At 36.3% G+C, this 17941-nt stretch overlaps 2 protein-coding genes and 1 long non-coding RNA gene across 6 annotated transcripts in view; 2 read left to right on the top strand and 1 right to left on the bottom strand.

Moving 5' to 3' along the window:
* The window catches only part of LOC112051135 (unextended protein), a 59580-nt gene that overhangs the window by 6733 nt on the left and 34906 nt on the right, over positions 1-17941 (top strand). The window contains exons 2-4 of the mRNA XM_052889461.1: positions 12453-13265; positions 14119-14221; positions 15408-15807. Coding sequence (XP_052745421.1) covers positions 12453-13265; positions 14119-14221; positions 15408-15807 — 1316 coding nt within the window. The remainder of the gene's footprint in view (positions 1-12452; positions 13266-14118; positions 14222-15407; positions 15808-17941) is intronic.
* LOC128199514 (uncharacterized) lies at positions 875-5396 on the top strand. The gene is made up of 2 exons (XR_008252138.1): positions 875-1469; positions 2956-5396. It is a non-coding gene; the product is annotated as an uncharacterized LOC128199514 (long non-coding RNA).
* LOC128199513 (uncharacterized) lies at positions 2489-8262 on the bottom strand. 4 transcript variants are annotated; one of them, XR_008252135.1, is made up of 5 exons: positions 7746-7761; positions 7132-7304; positions 6209-6409; positions 4831-6129; positions 2489-3546 (listed from the first exon to the last, which is right to left on the bottom strand). XR_008252135.1 is itself a non-coding variant. In XM_052889460.1 (2 exons), exons 1-2 carry the CDS (start codon positions 6286-6288, stop codon positions 5880-5882), a joined length of 330 nt encoding a protein of 109 aa, XP_052745420.1. In that variant the 5' UTR covers positions 6289-6366; the 3' UTR covers positions 5592-5879. The 4 variants fall into 4 exon arrangements, 1 of the variants encoding a protein (XP_052745420.1); XR_008252137.1 differs by lacking the exons at positions 2489-3546; positions 4831-6129; positions 6209-6409 and adding an exon at positions 6511-6679 and having other exon boundaries at positions 7746-8262; XR_008252136.1 differs by lacking the exons at positions 2489-3546; positions 4831-6129; positions 6209-6409 and adding an exon at positions 6686-6858 and having other exon boundaries at positions 7746-8262.

Below are 17941 nucleotides of genomic sequence, written 5' to 3'. Positions count from 1 at the left end.
CGTGATCTCTAATTAGAGCTTTTTGTAAATCTTTGTTTTGAAGTTCTTCGGCATGCCTAACACATTTGGCCCAGTCTTCTCGTGTGACATTTTCTATGGCTCGGTGGAGGTGATTTTCGACATCTGCTATCTTGAAGGTATTATTATTCTTCGCAACTTCTCCCTTTACTTGTGCCCAAATTAATTCTATTGGGTTATATTGACAGTGATATGGAGGGAGCCTTATTACTTCATGACCTCGTTCATTTGCCAGATGGTCTAAAGCGGCCACGGATGGATACTCTCCATTCTCATAAAATGAAGCTACAGTTCGCTTCAACACACTTTTATCAAAATCGTCAATATTAGTGACGGTTTGTGGTTTCTTAAAATTTGTTCTTGGTATACAGGTACTGCCTGATTGTGATACTTCCGTCTTGATTCGGTCCACTGTCGCTCTGCTCACACCACAAACAAATGCGGCCATTTCACGTGGTTTGTTGAAATTTAGAGAAGCCACTTTATTCGGATCACTTTTCAATTCATTGAGAAACAGGAATACGTTGTGAATCAGTGTTCGAGCTTGAGGGCTAATATCGCCATGTAATTTCTTCAGATCAACGTTAGAAAATAAAGTATCCATAGTGCGCAACGAGTAACACATGAATGTATTTATTTAATTGCAGTAAACACATTTATAGCAAAAAAAATACGCAATGCAATTACATTAGAAACCGACCAATCAGAATCGTCCAAATCATTATTGACTCATCATTAGCACGTGCGCAGGTAGCCGTTTATCGATAATTAGGGTGCGCAGGTAGGCGCGCTGCACATTCCTATCTTTTTTGACTTTTATGACCGGACGACTCAGATGATAACGCGCATACTATAGTGATATCGTTCTAGGCGCAAAATTTTATCGACATTATGCGACTAAATAAAATACACCCTTTCCCGGTACTACTTACTACGGGTGCGGCATACTTTTGCACATATACGCATTATACTTGATTTTGCTGTTTGTCTGTGGTGAAGTGAAGTGCCATAGTTTCTTTGTTGGTAAACAAAGCCGTATTAAAATATTAATAAAAAAATTGGTTTCGTTGGATCAAAGTACTTGCTACTGCTAGTTTTTTGTTTTCAATAGAAGTAATTAATTAATCATTTTATCGTATACATTTTTATTAGTGTTAATAGTTAATTTATCAAAGTAAACGGCCACTTTTACATAAAACATTATCTACACGAAAGTTCTTCAAAGTTTTATCGTCTGCCTATGATTAATTTAATGGTCGTTGTGATAATATGTAAAGTATATTGTATAGTGTTTTGTTTATTAAAGTTCATCGCTTGCAACTAAAGATGTCCGGGAAACTCAATGATCGCCTTGGCTTGGATCAAACTTGGCGATGGGTTGTTTTGGAGGGCCTTTGGAAAGTCAGGCTACTAAATAAACCTTCCGTGTTCGCGTCTGCCAGTGGCGTTGTGTAAGTTATCACATATCTATATTCTATATTATTATTTTAAAGAGGATGAGAGGAAATTTTTGATATTGTAGGGGGTAATCTCTGGATCTACTAAACCGATTTCGAAAATTTTTTCACCAATAGAAACTCACATAACTTGCGAGTGTAATAGGCTATATTTTATCCCTGTAGTCCCAAGAGAGTGAGAACTATGCAGGTGGAACTGTCGAGCATCAGATAGTAATTATATTCAATTGAAATTCATGATTTTCTATTATAAGTTTAACATAATACTTGGTTTTGTGACTAGCATATTGCATTAACAAGCCTTTTTAAACCACAACTATACCTGCACCATGTAACCTTTAAGTTCTAAGCATTAAGTACAAGACAAATAATCAAAATCAAACTTTGTCTCATTATGCAGATGTATTAGAATTGTTTGTATTTGTAGGTGTTTGTTTTAGTTACATTAAGGCTAAATATAAAATCCTACCTTGATTAGTAATTTTTTTATGATGATTGAGGCTAGCCACTTAAAATAATTAATTCAAATTTCAATTACAATATATAGTTAAGTTAAATCCTACAAGTATATGTATCTCCTACAAAACTGGATAAAATATAAGGCAAATCAAAAAACAAAAGAGCTCAGTTTAATCCCATAAAAGCCCAGTTGCTGCAGAGTAGACTAGAGGGTTTGCCAGGGATATAGGTCCATAAGCACAGCAATAGCCCAGTGGATGTAACCTCTGCCTCAGATTCCAGAGGGTGTGGGTTTGTATCCAGTCCGGGGCATGCAGCTCCAACTTTTCAGTTGTGTACATTTTAAGATATTAAATATCACATGTATCAAATGGTGAAGGAAAACATCGTGAGGAAACCTGCATACCAGATAATTCTCTTAATTCTCTGCTTATGTGAAGTCTGCTAATCCGCTTTGGGTCAGAGTGGTGGACTATTGGTCTAATCATGAATGAATGAATAGTATTACCTAATCCAGTGTATGTAATTCTTAATGATAATAATTGCTAATTCAAATAATAATTTGTACTTTATATTTTCTTTTATTATGTACATGTTCAGCTTAATAAATATTGCACATTTTGATTTGTTAAATATCATCATTTTGATTTGTTAAATATCACATATAATGAATATTGTTATCATTTACAATAATGTATTGTTTATGATAACAATATTCATTAACCTGAAACTAAAGGATCACAAACATTCTTCGTCTGAAAAGAAGCTCAACATAAATACAACAAAGTATTATTTTTGTTATCACCATCTCACAGAAATATATTGTAGAACCAAGTAATATACCTGAGGTATAAATATATCAATTAACCCCCCCCTAGATTTGTCATTTATATAAACTCTTAATCAAGATATAATACATAGGCCATTTCTTATCTCAATATTCCCACAGGAATGAGATCTACTTAAAGAAACCGGGGGCATATGTAGTTCATGTAATAAAAAAATATTTTCTGCATTTCAGATCAACATGAAGATGTGGGCTCTAAACTTTGAGTGCCAGGGACTGACTATGGAAGTCTCCATGTCGCTGGTCACCATTGAGGTGCAAAACACCTTGAAAAAATTGGTGATTCTGAATCCTTCATCTCTATGAACGATTCATGAAGAAAGAATTAAACAAACATTTAATGAACAGATTTTTTATAAGATTATTATCAATAATGACATTGCATATGAGAGAAAATTGTCAAATATAATTTCATTTTAATTTAATATAGTTAATTATGACATCACTGTATATAAAGAATATGATTATTATCATTTGGTTAATTTCAGTATTACATAGTATTAGATAAAAATTTTATTGTAAAATTGCACATCAAAATATGTTTTATTATCTATTATTAGGAGGAAATATTATTTAACTATTATTATTATCCCTAATAGCCCAGTGAATGTGACCTCTGCCTCCAATTCCGGAGGGTGTGGGTTCGAACCCGTTCCGGGGCACGCACCTCCAACTTTTCAGTTGTGTGCATTTTAAGAAACTAAATATCACGTGTCTCAAACAGTGAAGGAAAACATCGTGAGGAAACCTGCATACCAGAGAATTCTCTTAATTCTCTGCATATGTAATAATAATAATAATAATAATAAGCTTTATTTTCCCATTTAACTTAACAATACTTAACAATATCTTAAAACTATTCTAACTAATCTATATATTCATCTAAATAGTTAATTTATGTACTAGTTAATAATGGGCCCCTTCGGGTATAAGCCTCCTCCATCTTTTTCCAATTGTCCCTTTCTTTTGTGAGTTCCATCCAACCTTGGCCAGCCACTGCGGTAATGTCATCTACCCACCTTCCTATAGGCCTTCCTACCTTCCTTTTACCAAGTGGACCTTTCCAGTAGGTAATTTTCTTAGTCCACCGTTTGTCCTTTAGCCTGCCAAGGTGGCCTGCCCATCTCCACTTAAGTCTTTGTGCATGGTCCAGAGCATCTGTGAGATTAGTTTTTTTCCTAATAATCATACTGTTTATTTTGTCAGCTTTTTTTAGTTTCAAGATACTCCTTTCCATTGCACGTTGTGTGGTGATGAGTTTATGCCTCGAACTTGTGTTGTAGACCCATGTTTGGCAGGCGTAGGTTAGGCAAGGTAGAATAGTTGTCTCCATTTCAACCCTTTTTAAATTAACAGTGTAATTTCCTTTGAAAATTTCTTTATGAGCCCAGAACTTTTTCCATGCTATATTTGCTCTTCTTTCCACCTCTGCTTTATTGTTGTCCTTGTTAAAAGAAATTTGCTTTCCTAAATAAACATAGTTCTTTACATATTCTATTATCTTATTGTCTATTTCTACCGGTTTTTGGTGGTGGTTGGTCATTATTTTTGTTTTGATAAAGTTAATCTGTAACCCTACTTTTTTGCTTTCTACACTCAGCGTCTTTATCATTTCTTGAAGTTCTGAGGCTGATTTAGCAAATACTGCAATGTCGTCTGCGAATCTTAGGTGACTTAAGAATTGGTCTATGATCCAGATTCCCTTCTTTTTCCAGTTTAATGTTTGAAATACATTTTCTAATACTGCAATAAATAATTTTGGTGACAGTGGGTCACCTTGTCTGACACCTCTTTGTATTGCAATTTCTTCGCCTTTATTTTCTAGTTTGATTCTACTAGTTGTGTTTGAGTAAATATTTTTAATAATGTCTATATATGTGTTGTTTATATCACATGTTTCTAATGCTTTCCAAATTGAGCTGTGGTAGATGCTGTCAAAGGCCTTGAAGTAGTCAATGAAGGCAATATAAAGTGGTTGATTGTATTCACTGAATTTTTCTATTATTTGCTCGATTGTGTGGATATGGTCAGTTGTAGAAAACCCTTCACTTCTGCATATGTGATGTCTGCCAATGTAATCCAAATATGCTGGCCCATATTCGGCTCCTGTCAGAATGAGAGGGGTTAGGCATTGGCCTTCCCTTACCTTATCAGCCGATAGACGTCCACTGCTGGACATAGGCCTCTTACATGGACCTCCAAGCACAACGACCTTGAGCCGCGAACATCCAACCAACCGACCAACCACGCTTTCCAGTGCGGGGTCTCCCGAGTGCGGGTAGGCACTAACCCCTCTTACTGGGGGAGACTCGAGCTCAGCAGTGAGCCGAATATGTGTTTATAATGATGATGATGATGATGATGATGATGATGATGATGATGATGATGATGATTATTTAAGTAATTGTAAAAGAAAAAATTGAATACTACATTAGTTGTTTATCTATACAATTCAATAATTTTAAGAACAAAACATGTACCTACCACATTGTAGGAAATAAATAAATAATGATTTGATTAAAAACAATGTTGTTTAATGTTAAGCAGGTAGGGCCAGGTAGTTCTATATTTGTGTAACATCTATTACTTAAAAATAAAAAATATATTTACTTGTGTTGGTATTTTTTATTCAGACTTGATATATTGTTGTTGACAAATTTTGTTATAATATATATCTTTCATTCTTTAGTTTAATTTAATCAAGAAACGACCCTACTTACACATATAGGTACCCCCTCTAACAAAAATAGACTGAAGTATAGCTAAATATTTAACAAAAATGTAAATTAAAAATTAATTAAAACAATGACTACAATTTGAATTATCAACTTTAATAATTTGCTTCAAAATAAAAACACATACGCGTGGCGCAGTAAGTAGTGCTCCTGCATCCACGGTCATGGGTTCGATTCCCACACCTGGAAAATATTTGTGTGAAGAGCATGGGTTTTTTCCAGTGTGTGTGTATTTATACATTATATAAGTATTTATAGGTAGTATATAAATGTAAATGAATATTATAATATCAACTATCTTAGTACCCACAACACAAGCTACTCTGTATGCCTACTTTGGGGCTAGATAGTGCTTTGTATGGTTTAAGTATAAATAATTATACAGAAGGCTTGGTCACGAAAAAATATATCCAGTCCTTTGTCTGCATAGCTTGAGGGTTCTAGCAACTTGTTATCATGGTTTTGAGTGAGGAATCCTTGGACAATACTGCCATCACAAGGATTACTGTTTTCTGTATCCAGCCCTTGATCTAACAGCCAAGTGAAAGCTTCTTTAGGTGTTGGTTGAAACATTGTTAAGCTCTTCACTTCTTCAAAATTATTAGTGATTCTCCTAGAAAAATAAATCATAATGTAGGTATACATGGTACTGCCCAACAAGTTCTTATAAAGTAGGTATATAATATACTGACCTGTGATAAGTCTCCTCCTTCGGCTGCATAGCTTGAGGGTTTAGGAAACCAGAGTTCATGGTTTTGGAGTGAGGAAACATTTTACAATATGCACCCAACTACAAGGCTCCACCGTATTTCTGACACAGCAATGTTGTGCATATCTTCATGGGATCTAGGAGCAGCTCCCAAGATAGGGGTCATCATGCAAACATTGGTCACCTGAAAGAATTGAAGTGTGTATTGCAATGTATTATGTATTTTGCCTACATAAAAGTAACAGTTATATATAATTTATAGTATATAATTTATATTTGGATCCTGTAGTTTCATTAACTGACAGTTATACCTAAGCAACAGCTTACCTAACAACCAACAGCGGTCCCTATTGGGCAGGTTTTCCTCAAGTGGTCTTATTGCACTGGTTCCATATGTACAAGTCATAAGATGCACCACCAAATTGAGCATCCACTATGTTATTATTATACATATCTGAAATATTAATTGACAATATATAAATAAGTTAATGTTTAAATAAAAGGAGGTACCATGCTTTTATTCAATTCTAATTGTTAGCCTCCTAGTAGCTCTTGGCTTGTAGGCCGAACTATTGTCACATGGGTGCAATCAATGCGCCCTAATACCCGGGCAATCCAAATTTTTTCATAAATCTGTAAGTAGATGTTAATCTAGATTAAGCACCTGGGTATATGTCTATTTACAGTAACATCCTGTGATATGAATAAGCACTCTGTGTATTATTTATTAATCTCAATCAATAATCAATCTCATTTTGCAAATAAGTTTTTATGCAAAATCAACCTATGAAAGATTCAGTGTGGTAGTGAACACAAATTAGTTGAGTCTTAGAAAAAAAAAACTAAAAATATAATGAATAGGTTATGTTAGTTTCATACTGTGCTATAAGTTAGTTTCATACTTACTTATTTATAATGATTTTGTGTTTAATGCAAAGGGAACTTAACACATTTTTTTTAAACAGCTGGGGTATTCAGGAGCGTCAGCGACTTCATGTAGGCATTTGCTAAAAGATGCCTTAGCCATCACAAAGCCATTTGTATGATCCATTGGCATAAAAGTTTAAAGCTGCCAAGACCTGTAAATAATATTCAATGGTTTAATTTAGGTTCTTAGGATGACAGTGACCGATCTTTAGATAATATTATTTGTTTCTTACAATCTAACACAAATACTACTGGACTGATTATAAAAAATCTTTCACCATTGGTAAGCTACAGCACAGAGTAATATAGGCTATATAAAATATAGCCCGTATTACTCTGTGCTACCCCATATTCCCACAGGAGCGGGAACTACACCGGTCAAACTATGGTGTGTCTGCTAGTACTGAATAAGCCTACTCCAAATCTTAAACCAACTTATCCTATGATGGAAGCTCACCTTATAAAAATACCATATTTGGCTCACTGCTGAGCTCGAGTCTTCTCTCAGAATGAGAGGGGTTAGGCCCATAGTCCACGTCACTTGCTCAACGCAGAGAATGAAGAAAATTCCTTCATTCATTCATATAACTTACTTATCTCTAATTCATTGCGAGCAGCAGTTGTTCGAAGACTTTGTATTTCTTCTAAAACCTGCTGGTATCGCGACACGAAAGTTTTGCAATGAACTCGACAAAGACATCTTTTTCGTTCCGTTTCCGCGTACAATACAAATGCTACATGCATTGTATTGTACATGGCAATGTCGGTAAACACTACAAAAATAACACAATTAATTAAATTCACTTCAACTAACTCTAAAACTGTAATTCTGCTTTATGAAATAAGTATGTAGGTAGGTACCTACTATATATTCTCAACTTTCGTCATATTTTACATGAAAAACTTTTCTAATTCTGATTTTATTGACTTACAAACTAATACCTTACTTACAAGGTATAGTACAAAATTCAAAAAAATCCTAAAAGTACTTTTATTTGTAATTATTGAATCACAGGCGTCAAGTAAACTTTATTAAAACACTGCTCGGTATTAGTTTCTATAGCGATTGACTTTGACAACTTCTGTGTCACGCAGTTGTATGATCATTATGCTTACATAATCGCTTAAACTGACTATCGATACGTAAAAACTGCGTTATAACTTGGATAAATCCCTACAAGTGACCGTGACAGAGAACGATCCAAGATGACGTCATTTCGGTGGGAGATGTGTGTTACATGATCGCAAAAACGAAAAATCGCTGTCATTTGTTGTCGTGACTGTGATTTTAAAGCGTTCACCGAGTTACATAATGACCCTGCTGATGGTAAGTGATGATGCAATCTAAGATGGAAGCGGGCTAACTTGTTAGGAGTTGGATGAAAATCTACCCTTTTCGGTTTCTACCATCGTACCGGAACGCCAAATTGCTTGGCAGCACGTCTTTGTCCAAAGTCTACCACCAGCCAAGAGAGGTAGTAGTAGAGAATAGGGTAGAACTATGTCGTGTGAGGACCAAAGAGAGAACAAAGTTAAGGAGCGTTGGACGTAGAACCTCCTCCTTTTTAGAAAGTCGGTTAAAAAACATTGTAAAACTCAGAATCAACGATCCTTGCTCGTCACCGTTGGAAACAAATCAAAGATTTTTTGATAAAGTATTCATTATATTATTCAAGTAGAACTATCAAGAATTTTAGTTAGGGTAGGTCTAGGACAGAGTTTGGCATTCCAATTTGAACATTGTCATCGGCTTGCCAACATGCATTGAAGCAGCATGGTGGGTTTAAACTCCATATCCACTCCTGGAAGGAAGGCCTGGCCGTGTTGACTGTTGAGGGCCCTTAAAATATGCTGCTTATGCCTATTGCTTGAATGCTGGGCTTATTTGTAGCATAAAGTATAAGTATATGTTTGTGAAATATTAAGGTCTAAAGTGCTAATTTTTTTGTTTTTAATTCTTTACAAGTTAGCCCTTGACTACAATCTCACCTGATGGTAAGTGATGATGCAGTCTAAGATGGAAGCGGGCTAATTTGTTAGGAGGAGGATGAAAATCCACACCCCTTTCGGTTTCTACTCGGCATCGTACCGGAACGCTAAATCGCTTGGCGGTACGTCTTTGCCGGTAGGGTGGTAACTAGCCACGGCCGAAGCCTCCCACCAGCCAGACCTGGACAAATTAAGAAAATCTCAATCTGCCCAGCCGGTGATCGAACCCAGGACCTCCGTCTTGTAGATCTACGGCGCATACCACGGCGCCACGAAGGCCGTCAAACCAAATCAAAAATTATTCTAACAGTAAAGTGTCGTCCCTCCTCCCTCCTTCTGCAGGCTTATCGATCGTTTAATAGACACGTGAATAAAATCAGAGAGCTAATAAATTATCATAGGTTAAGTAGAGATTAAAATTGAAAGAGGTTGTAGTCGACTAACCAAATAACCACTAGGTACATACACATATTCATCACATTATTAGGTGATACCTGTAAGGCTAGTTTTAAGTTATGATGATAATAAATAAATAAATAAATAAAATAAATATTTTAATAAGGATGATCCCTATTGAAATATGTGTGGCAAAACTTACATCAATTAACTAATAAAGATTAAGAGTGTGCAATATGTAATTTGGTGGTTACAAATGGTTCTGGATCTCAGATTCTGGAAAAGTTAGGAGCCTGATTATGGGTAAATGATATTTCAAAGTGTTAGCTTCGTTATGAGTATACAAAATACACAATTTGTAAAACTTTTCTCGATAGTTTATTTTTTTGAAAAATACATGTTTTGCCCACATTTTGCTTTCAATCTCAGGAAAAGCAAACTTATTTTTTTAAATTTTTGTTTTGTATAGAAAATTAGGTATATATCTTGAACATGGCCATTTTGTTTTTCGTTATGTTGTTTAATTTACTTGCAATTAGATAAAAATGGTTTTATGGCGCTCACGTCATAAAATTTCCGTCGCGCGTCAATCGCTCCGTGCTTTTCACTCACGTGAAAGTCATAATTCGGCGTCTCGTTTGCGCTTCGAATTTTATCCATATCGTACCGACGTGCTGCGCGCTCTTGATAATCTTTTCTTTCTTTTTTTAATGGTGATTCCTATGTTATTTGCAATATTATAAAACGCGTCGATCGGTTATAAATACTTATAGCTACTATGATGATATATTTAATTACTCGATGATATATTCTCTCCAGCCGTCTGCTTATCTGGCAAAGGGCCAATACACGCGAGATGTGTTACACGTATTAAGGTCCGTTTATATCTACAGACGCAGTGCGTCACAGACACGTAGCGTGGCAGACACCCACAGACACAGTCTATTCACACTGCCCAGCAGGTAGAGACACAGAGTCCGGGCGCCCCCGAGATCGTGAGTTGAAATTGAAAAGCCCACGTCTGGGTGACGTCAGATATCAGGGACCTCGTTTTGTCTGACGATGTCGCTTTGTAGCTTGTGTTTGTGTCGCCTGGGAAGCTTTGTCGTTCGTTATATCATCGTCAGGATCGTATTTGTTTTTTTGGGGGTCTGATTAACTCGGCACCTACACAACTAAACAAACACAGTACAAACATCATTCGAGCCAGGTGTCAACTTAACCCGCACGAGCTGTACCTTACTCTGCGACCTTCGTCTTACACTAATTGACTCTAACAAAAAATATTTTCTCAATCACAGGGCCTATTCTATTATGTATCTCGGTGTAGAGACGATTCAATTAACACTACATCGTTTGTCGTAGGCCTGCAGACCCCTTAATCGAAAAATTCAATGTTGACTAATTTATACATAAAAAGCAATGATTTCCTGGATATTTGCAGAATAAAAAAGATTATAAAATTTCAAAATCTATTAAAAATATTTTATCGTAATTAGATGAAAATTCATGCAGTTTTAGCTTCCTTGGATTAAATGTGACATTTTTTAATAAACGAACCATAAACATAAACGCACAAATAACAAAGATATTAGTAATTTTGTTTGAACGCACATACAAATCTAACGATCATTATGTACCTACGACGTCATTAGTTCGTACCATTTTGTATGGGGACCCGCAGCAGTGCCGCAAATCTGAGCCTTTAAACCCCTTGTAGCTCCGAAAGTAATGATCGCAGATACCCTGTTACTTTTACATAATTGCTTGACTATTAGCATATTCTTAATTTATATACAATTTAAAAAACTGTCATCATCCCTAATAAATGCAGTCCACGTGTCCAAAGTGTCAATCATCCCGCATGCCAACTCTTGCTCATGAATGGGCCATATTAAAGGCGGGCGTCCACATTTTCGCATTGCTAGTTCGGATAGAGCCGTGATAGCCCAGTGAATATGACCTCTGCTTTGGATTCGGAGGGCGTATGTTCGAATTCGGTCCGAGTATGCATCTCCAACTTTTCAAAAAAAAAATAATATCTAATATCACGGTGAAGCTAAAACATCGTGAAGGTACCTGCATTGCATTACTAGAGAATTTCCTATTTCTTTAGTGCAACGTCGAAATGTGTTAACTTGATGCACGGCTTGGGTGTTAGGTTGTTATTTTCGTTATGGAATTTCTTGATTCGGTCTCCGCGCTCAAAGCAATGCGATAGCTTAAAAAAACGTATGTAAAATCAAGCGTTTTTTTTAATTTAAGCTATCAAATCTTTTAAAAGTCTAATTAAATATTTATTTTGGTCACAATAAAAAAGGTTAACCATGTCCGGCATTATCCAGACGCCTGGCAACACTAGTCAAGGTGCTTGCGTCACGCGGCTCGTCTGAGCAGATGTCTGGCATTGAGATGAGATGTTTTATAGACACTACTAAATACGCGCATCATAATAAAATACTACATACTAGTATCGCAATGAAACGCATTTCAAGTATGAGGAATCAAAGTTTTGCGTTTTTTGTTCCCTACTATTTGCTGACAGTGTGTATCTTACTTCTTTCATTTGGCTGTTGGGTCAATAGTCGGATACCATTAAGACGACGCGTATTGTGAGGAGGTTCCTCTCTCTGGAACCCTGATCTCCTCGCTTGGACCCACAGGCTAGCACTGCACCCAGAGAACTGGATTTTTTGTTTACGATATTATATAAATAATCTTTTTAATATAAAAATGGAACCGACTTCAAAGACGTATTTCAGTTATTTTGATTTTAACACAAAATTACTAAACCGATTTTCATGAAAATGAAATGAGACCAATCTGTAAGTTTACTCTTTCAAACGTAACGGTTAATAAGTAATTATTGAATTACTTATCAAAAAAATTGCCTTGAAAAATCTTCTTGTCCACAGGTTAGAGACTGAAATCCAGCAACAAGTCCAATCTCGCGGTGATCTCCAAGAGAGCAGCACAGATTGGGCCGACCTGTCGCACGACACCGATGTCAATTATCTACCGAATCCCCCTAGACTAACTAGAGAAGAAGAAAACGATATAGAAATGTATATTAATGATAAATATGTACCAATTAGCAATATAAAAGATGTATATAGCGCGGAAGTACTAAATTACAATCATGATACAAATGAAATACAAGATGTAGAAAGTATGGATAGAAAGAAACGGGAAACAATTAAAAATGTTAATTTTGAAAACCCCAATGATTTTAAGAGTAAAATTAGAAAAAACAATTTAGTAGATACAAATAATGCAGAAAATTTAAACTATAGCATTAAAAAAAACGCAGTACAAGATAAATCGCATGATGAAAACCAGTCAGAATCAACTTATGGCATATTTACAAATGGCAATAATATAAATGAAAATTATAATATTTATGATGGAGTACATCATATGTTAAACATTGTAGACAATACAGTAATTAGAAAAAAACGAGAAATAATAAAAGATATTAATGATCTAAAAGGTGATGATAAATCAATTGATGTGATACCAAAAGATGATAAAAATGATGAAAGTAAAAAACCAATTATAGCACATGCCCAAATAAGTGATTTAGGTGATTTGGGGGATTCCCCTCGAGTGCGAGCTAGTTGGGGACCGGTTGCAATAGAAGGTCTGAGGGTCGAGGATTCGGATAAAGAGACGAGCATCATTGAAGATGGGATCCCTGATGTATTCGCTGACACTAAAGTTGTACTCAGGTATGTACATTGTATAGAAAGACAGAAAAATCATTTATTTCAAAAACTGTGCCATACTTAACCCCTTAATACAATAGGGATGATGACTAGAATTGAATATATTGATTTTTATGATACATTCGGGTAAAAAAGGCCAATGTTAACTAATTCCTACGTAAAAAGCAAATATTGTCTGGATATTTGCAAAATAAATAAGATTATAAAATTACAAAATCTATTAATAATCTTTTATCGTAATTAGATGAAAATTCATACAGTTTTAGCTTCCTTACATTAAATGTGTCAGTTTTCAATAAATGAACTATAAACATAATAACAAAGATATTAGTAATTTTGCTTGAACGCCCATACAAATGTAACGATCATTATGCACCTACGACGTCATTAAAAAAACCATTTTGTATGGGGCGTTTTTCAGGGATCCGAGGCAGCGCCGCAAATCTGACCCTTTAATAAACCCTGTAGCTCCGAAAGTAATAATCGCAGATGCCCTGTTACTTTTGCAAAATTGATTTGCTATTAGCATACTCATAATTTATATAGAATTTTAAAAACTTTCGTCATCCCTATTGTAGTGCCTGATACTCAAACCGCTTGGTCTAAGCATCCGAACACCACTATGTCATATTTGGCACAACCTTGAAAAAGGTTCCAGCTCAGCATTGTGCTGCATGTACCAAAGAAACATTGGACATACAGCGCTGATTTTCAGCTGATAACCTTGCACCAGGTGACACCACGGTACTTTAGTTTTAATGTTTTTAAATATAGGCTGTAGGAGGCAGTCACAGACTAATCCAACGCTTATCAGGTGGTGTAACCGGCCCTAAATCGCTATAGTTTTGTCTGTCAGGTTGTTCGGCGAGGGCCTGACGCCCCGGACGGTGATAACGTTCTCCCACGACGTGCTGCCGCCCGGACAACCCTGCAAGTTCATGCTCAAAGCAGAATATATGGTAAATATACTATACTAGTCCACTGTACTAGTCGATGCCCCGCTGTTTCACTCACGTACATCCCGTTCCCGTGAGAATACGTGGATAAAATATAGCCTGTTATCATTCATCATCATTGACAGCCGATGGACGTTCACTTCTGGACATAGGCCTCTGCATGGAGTTCCAAACAACGGCCTCGCGACTTCGCGACTTCGCGACTCGCTGAGCTATGTTAGTGACTTTAGTTCGTCTTCGGATCTCCTCATTTCTGATTCGTACAAAATTCTCGAGTGCCTGAAGACGAAAGTCTTCGAACAGTGCGTGTTGCTAGAGATGACTAACGAATTATATTAATAGAAATTTTGACGACCTCCGTGGCGCAGTGGTATGCGCGGTTGATTTACAAAACGGAGGTCCTGGGTTCGATCCCCGGCTGGGCAGATTGAGAATTTCTTAATTTGTCCAGGTCTGGCTGGTGGGAGGCTTCGACCGTGGCTAGTTACCACCCTACCGACAAAGACGTACCGCCAAGCGATTTTAGCGTTCCGGTACGATGCCGTGTAGAAACCGAAAGGAGTGTGGATTTTCATCCTCCTCCTAACAAGTTAGCCCGCTTCCATCTTAGACTGCATCATCACTTACCATCAGGTGAGATTGTAGTCAAGGGCTAAATTGTAAAAAAAAAAAAAAAAGAATATAGAATAAGACTCACTTGGCTTTCTAGTGGTTAAAGAATTTTCAAAATCAGTTCTGTAGATTCAGAGATCACCCCTACAATACCACCAACTTTACCTCTTTATAATATTAGTATAGATTAGTAGTGGTTATCAGCGGCGAAGAGTTCATACAAGCTGATTCCCGCCGGGTTACCTTTAAAAGTCCGTGCAATTTCATTATTGTACTGTATCTAGATATATGATAAACCGGAGTTTATATCACACTACATGAATTTACTTTTCTTTGGGACTAAACCTTTATCTAAATTCCATACTTCGCCACTGGTAATTATTAATAGCCGTGATAGCCCATTGGAAATTTTCAAATCGGACCAGTAACTTTAGAGGGCTCTAAAGTTAAGGCATTCAATAGCAACAAACAAACAATCCAATCTTTCCCCATCATAATATTATATTATGATGATGATGATGATGATGATGATGATGATGATGATGACCATGATCTTGAGCTCATAATTCTATTACAGGCAAAAGAAGGGTCAGTAACCGCCACATCAGCTCTATTCGAAATAATCGCTCCACCACCATTAACTGACAACAAATTCTACATATGCGCAAAGAATCTAAAACCTGGTGTCGACGCACCAGAGAACGACCAAGGCGAATACCTCCACCAAGGCACAGAACACTGGAAGATGTTCGCAACACACAAGAAAATGTTGCCTTTATGGGCGTCTCTGATATTGATATTGATTTGTCTGTCGTTTTCCGCGTTGTTCTCTGGTTTGAACCTGGGACTGATGTCTTTGGATAGGACGGAGTTGAAGATCATATCGAACACTGGTACGGAGCAAGAGAGGAACTACGCTAGGGCGATCATGCCTGTGCGTGATCATGGGAACTATTTGCTGTGTAGTATTTTACTCGGTAAGTCCTCGATTAGTGGTACAGACACACATTTCTGCGATTCTTTCATACTACCCTTGCTTTTTCAAATCTTATAAAACCTTTATTCAAGTTCGTCAGTTTTACGGTTTTTTCTAACATTTCTGTTTACTTGTGCATCATCTTTCATTCCTCCTATCTTCATTTCCAAACCATCTTAGGAATCCTTTCATGATTTTAGTGGCAACATCTTCTTTTATACATTAAAGGTAATAGTAGGAGAGCCCGGAATGCTAAATTTGCAGTCACTACAGCGTCATTGAAGCCGATTAGATTTGGTAACTACCCTACTTTCAGCGGTGGGGAAGAAAACTACAGACTTTAAAGACAATTTTTATTACTTTGGCTTACTGAAATCATTAGAAAACATGAGCGATTGTTCAGGAGATTATTTCATTCCAAATAAGTAAAAAATTAACCGCACTCATGGCTCGATAACAGGGACCCCTCCCATTACATTACGTTACGCTTAAATAGTCAGATTTTCGAAATGCACACCTTTTAGGTATCAAGTCACCTACTTTATCTTAATCTGACATGCTGCTTGAGTATTTCTGAAGTTAGTTTTTTGTTGTTGCCTTAAACGTACCCATTATTATTAAGGTGTCATACTTGGTGGAGGTACTGAACAACGTGCAAGGTATAGTCCCTTATGTTCATCTGCCGCGCTCGAGTAACTGCAAAAATCCGCTCTTCGGCTCCCCTACTATAAGGTACAAACGTAATGGTACCTCGGTGCTTCTATTTATGGGCACATTTGTATGTATGTATGTATGTAATATTCTTTATTACCTCATATCTTCCAAACCGCTGAACGGATTTACGTAATTCAGATATCGTTAGATTTGTTTTAATAACCCAAGTGTTCTTAGATAGGTGAAATTAGAAAAAAACCAACAAGACGACTGTGAGACGCTATAGAAAGGTGCGTGATTAAAAAATGTAGACGAAAATCATTCTATTCAATATAATAGGTCCCGACTGTTTTCTAATTGCTTACTACACTTCTGGACTGAGCTTGTTTTTTTTAACCGACTTCAAAAAGGAGGAGGTTCTTAATTCGGTCGGATTTTTTTTTTTATGTATGTACACCGATTACTCAAAGACGCCTGGACCGATTTCAAAAATTCTTTTTTTGTTTGAATCGGTATAGTCCCCATTTGGTCCCATTGCCATCATGTCAAGATCTGATGATGGAATCCTGGAGAAATTGAGGGGAACTTTCGAAAATTATATGAGTGTCTAGTGTGTTCGTATACTTTTCCATTTAATACTTTTAAGCAATACAATTTCATGAAGGTTTAAAATCGATCTGATGATGGAGCCATAAAACAGACGAGGGAACTCCCCGGCGATTTACAGCAGTTACCTTGTATTTGGGCTTGATTAATTTGTTGTGGCGGTGTTTAGTGGGTACGTTTTTAGGTTTTGAAGTCGGTTGTATTTTTTTTATTTTCTTTACAGTTTTTGTATTAATTATGCAGTCGGGTTTTTTTATTTGTTTAATTAATTAATTTATTTAATGAAATAATAAGTGAATCAAATCAAAATCAAAAATCAAAAATTCATTTATTTCAAGTAGGCTCAGTATACAAGCACTTTTGATACGTCTGTTGACTATTTGTAAAGATTCTACCACCGGTTCGGAAGGCAGGTTCTGCTGAGAAGATACCGGCAAGAAAATCAACAGTTGCTCTTTTGAAAAAGTCATACAGTATTATAATTTACAATTGATAACAATTACAATTTCTTATAGTTTTATTTCCTGTGTGAAGGTGGAAGCTGATCCAATGGCCTCCAAGCGCTTTTATCATTAAGGAACTCATCAATGTTGTAGTACCCTCGACTAAGTAAATGTTTTTTAACATATTGCTTAAAGCTATGCATTGGCAGGTCCGTCACAGTCTTGGGGATCTTTTTATAGAAGAGTACACCCAAACCTACAAAAGATTTTTTACTCTTTGGAGACGATATGCAGAAGTAACTAACTTATGCCCGTGTCTAACTCCTTTTCGTTTGTACAAATTAATATTTTGTCTTACATATACTATGCTGTTATATATATATTGACAGGCTACTGTTAGTATACCTATTTCTTTAAACTTTTGACGAAGGG

Source organism: Bicyclus anynana, chromosome 26 (assembly GCF_947172395.1).
Source record: "Bicyclus anynana chromosome 26, ilBicAnyn1.1, whole genome shotgun sequence".
NCBI classification, from domain to species: domain Eukaryota; kingdom Metazoa; phylum Arthropoda; class Insecta; order Lepidoptera; family Nymphalidae; genus Bicyclus; species Bicyclus anynana.
This window is presented reverse-complemented; position numbering and strand designations above follow the sequence as displayed.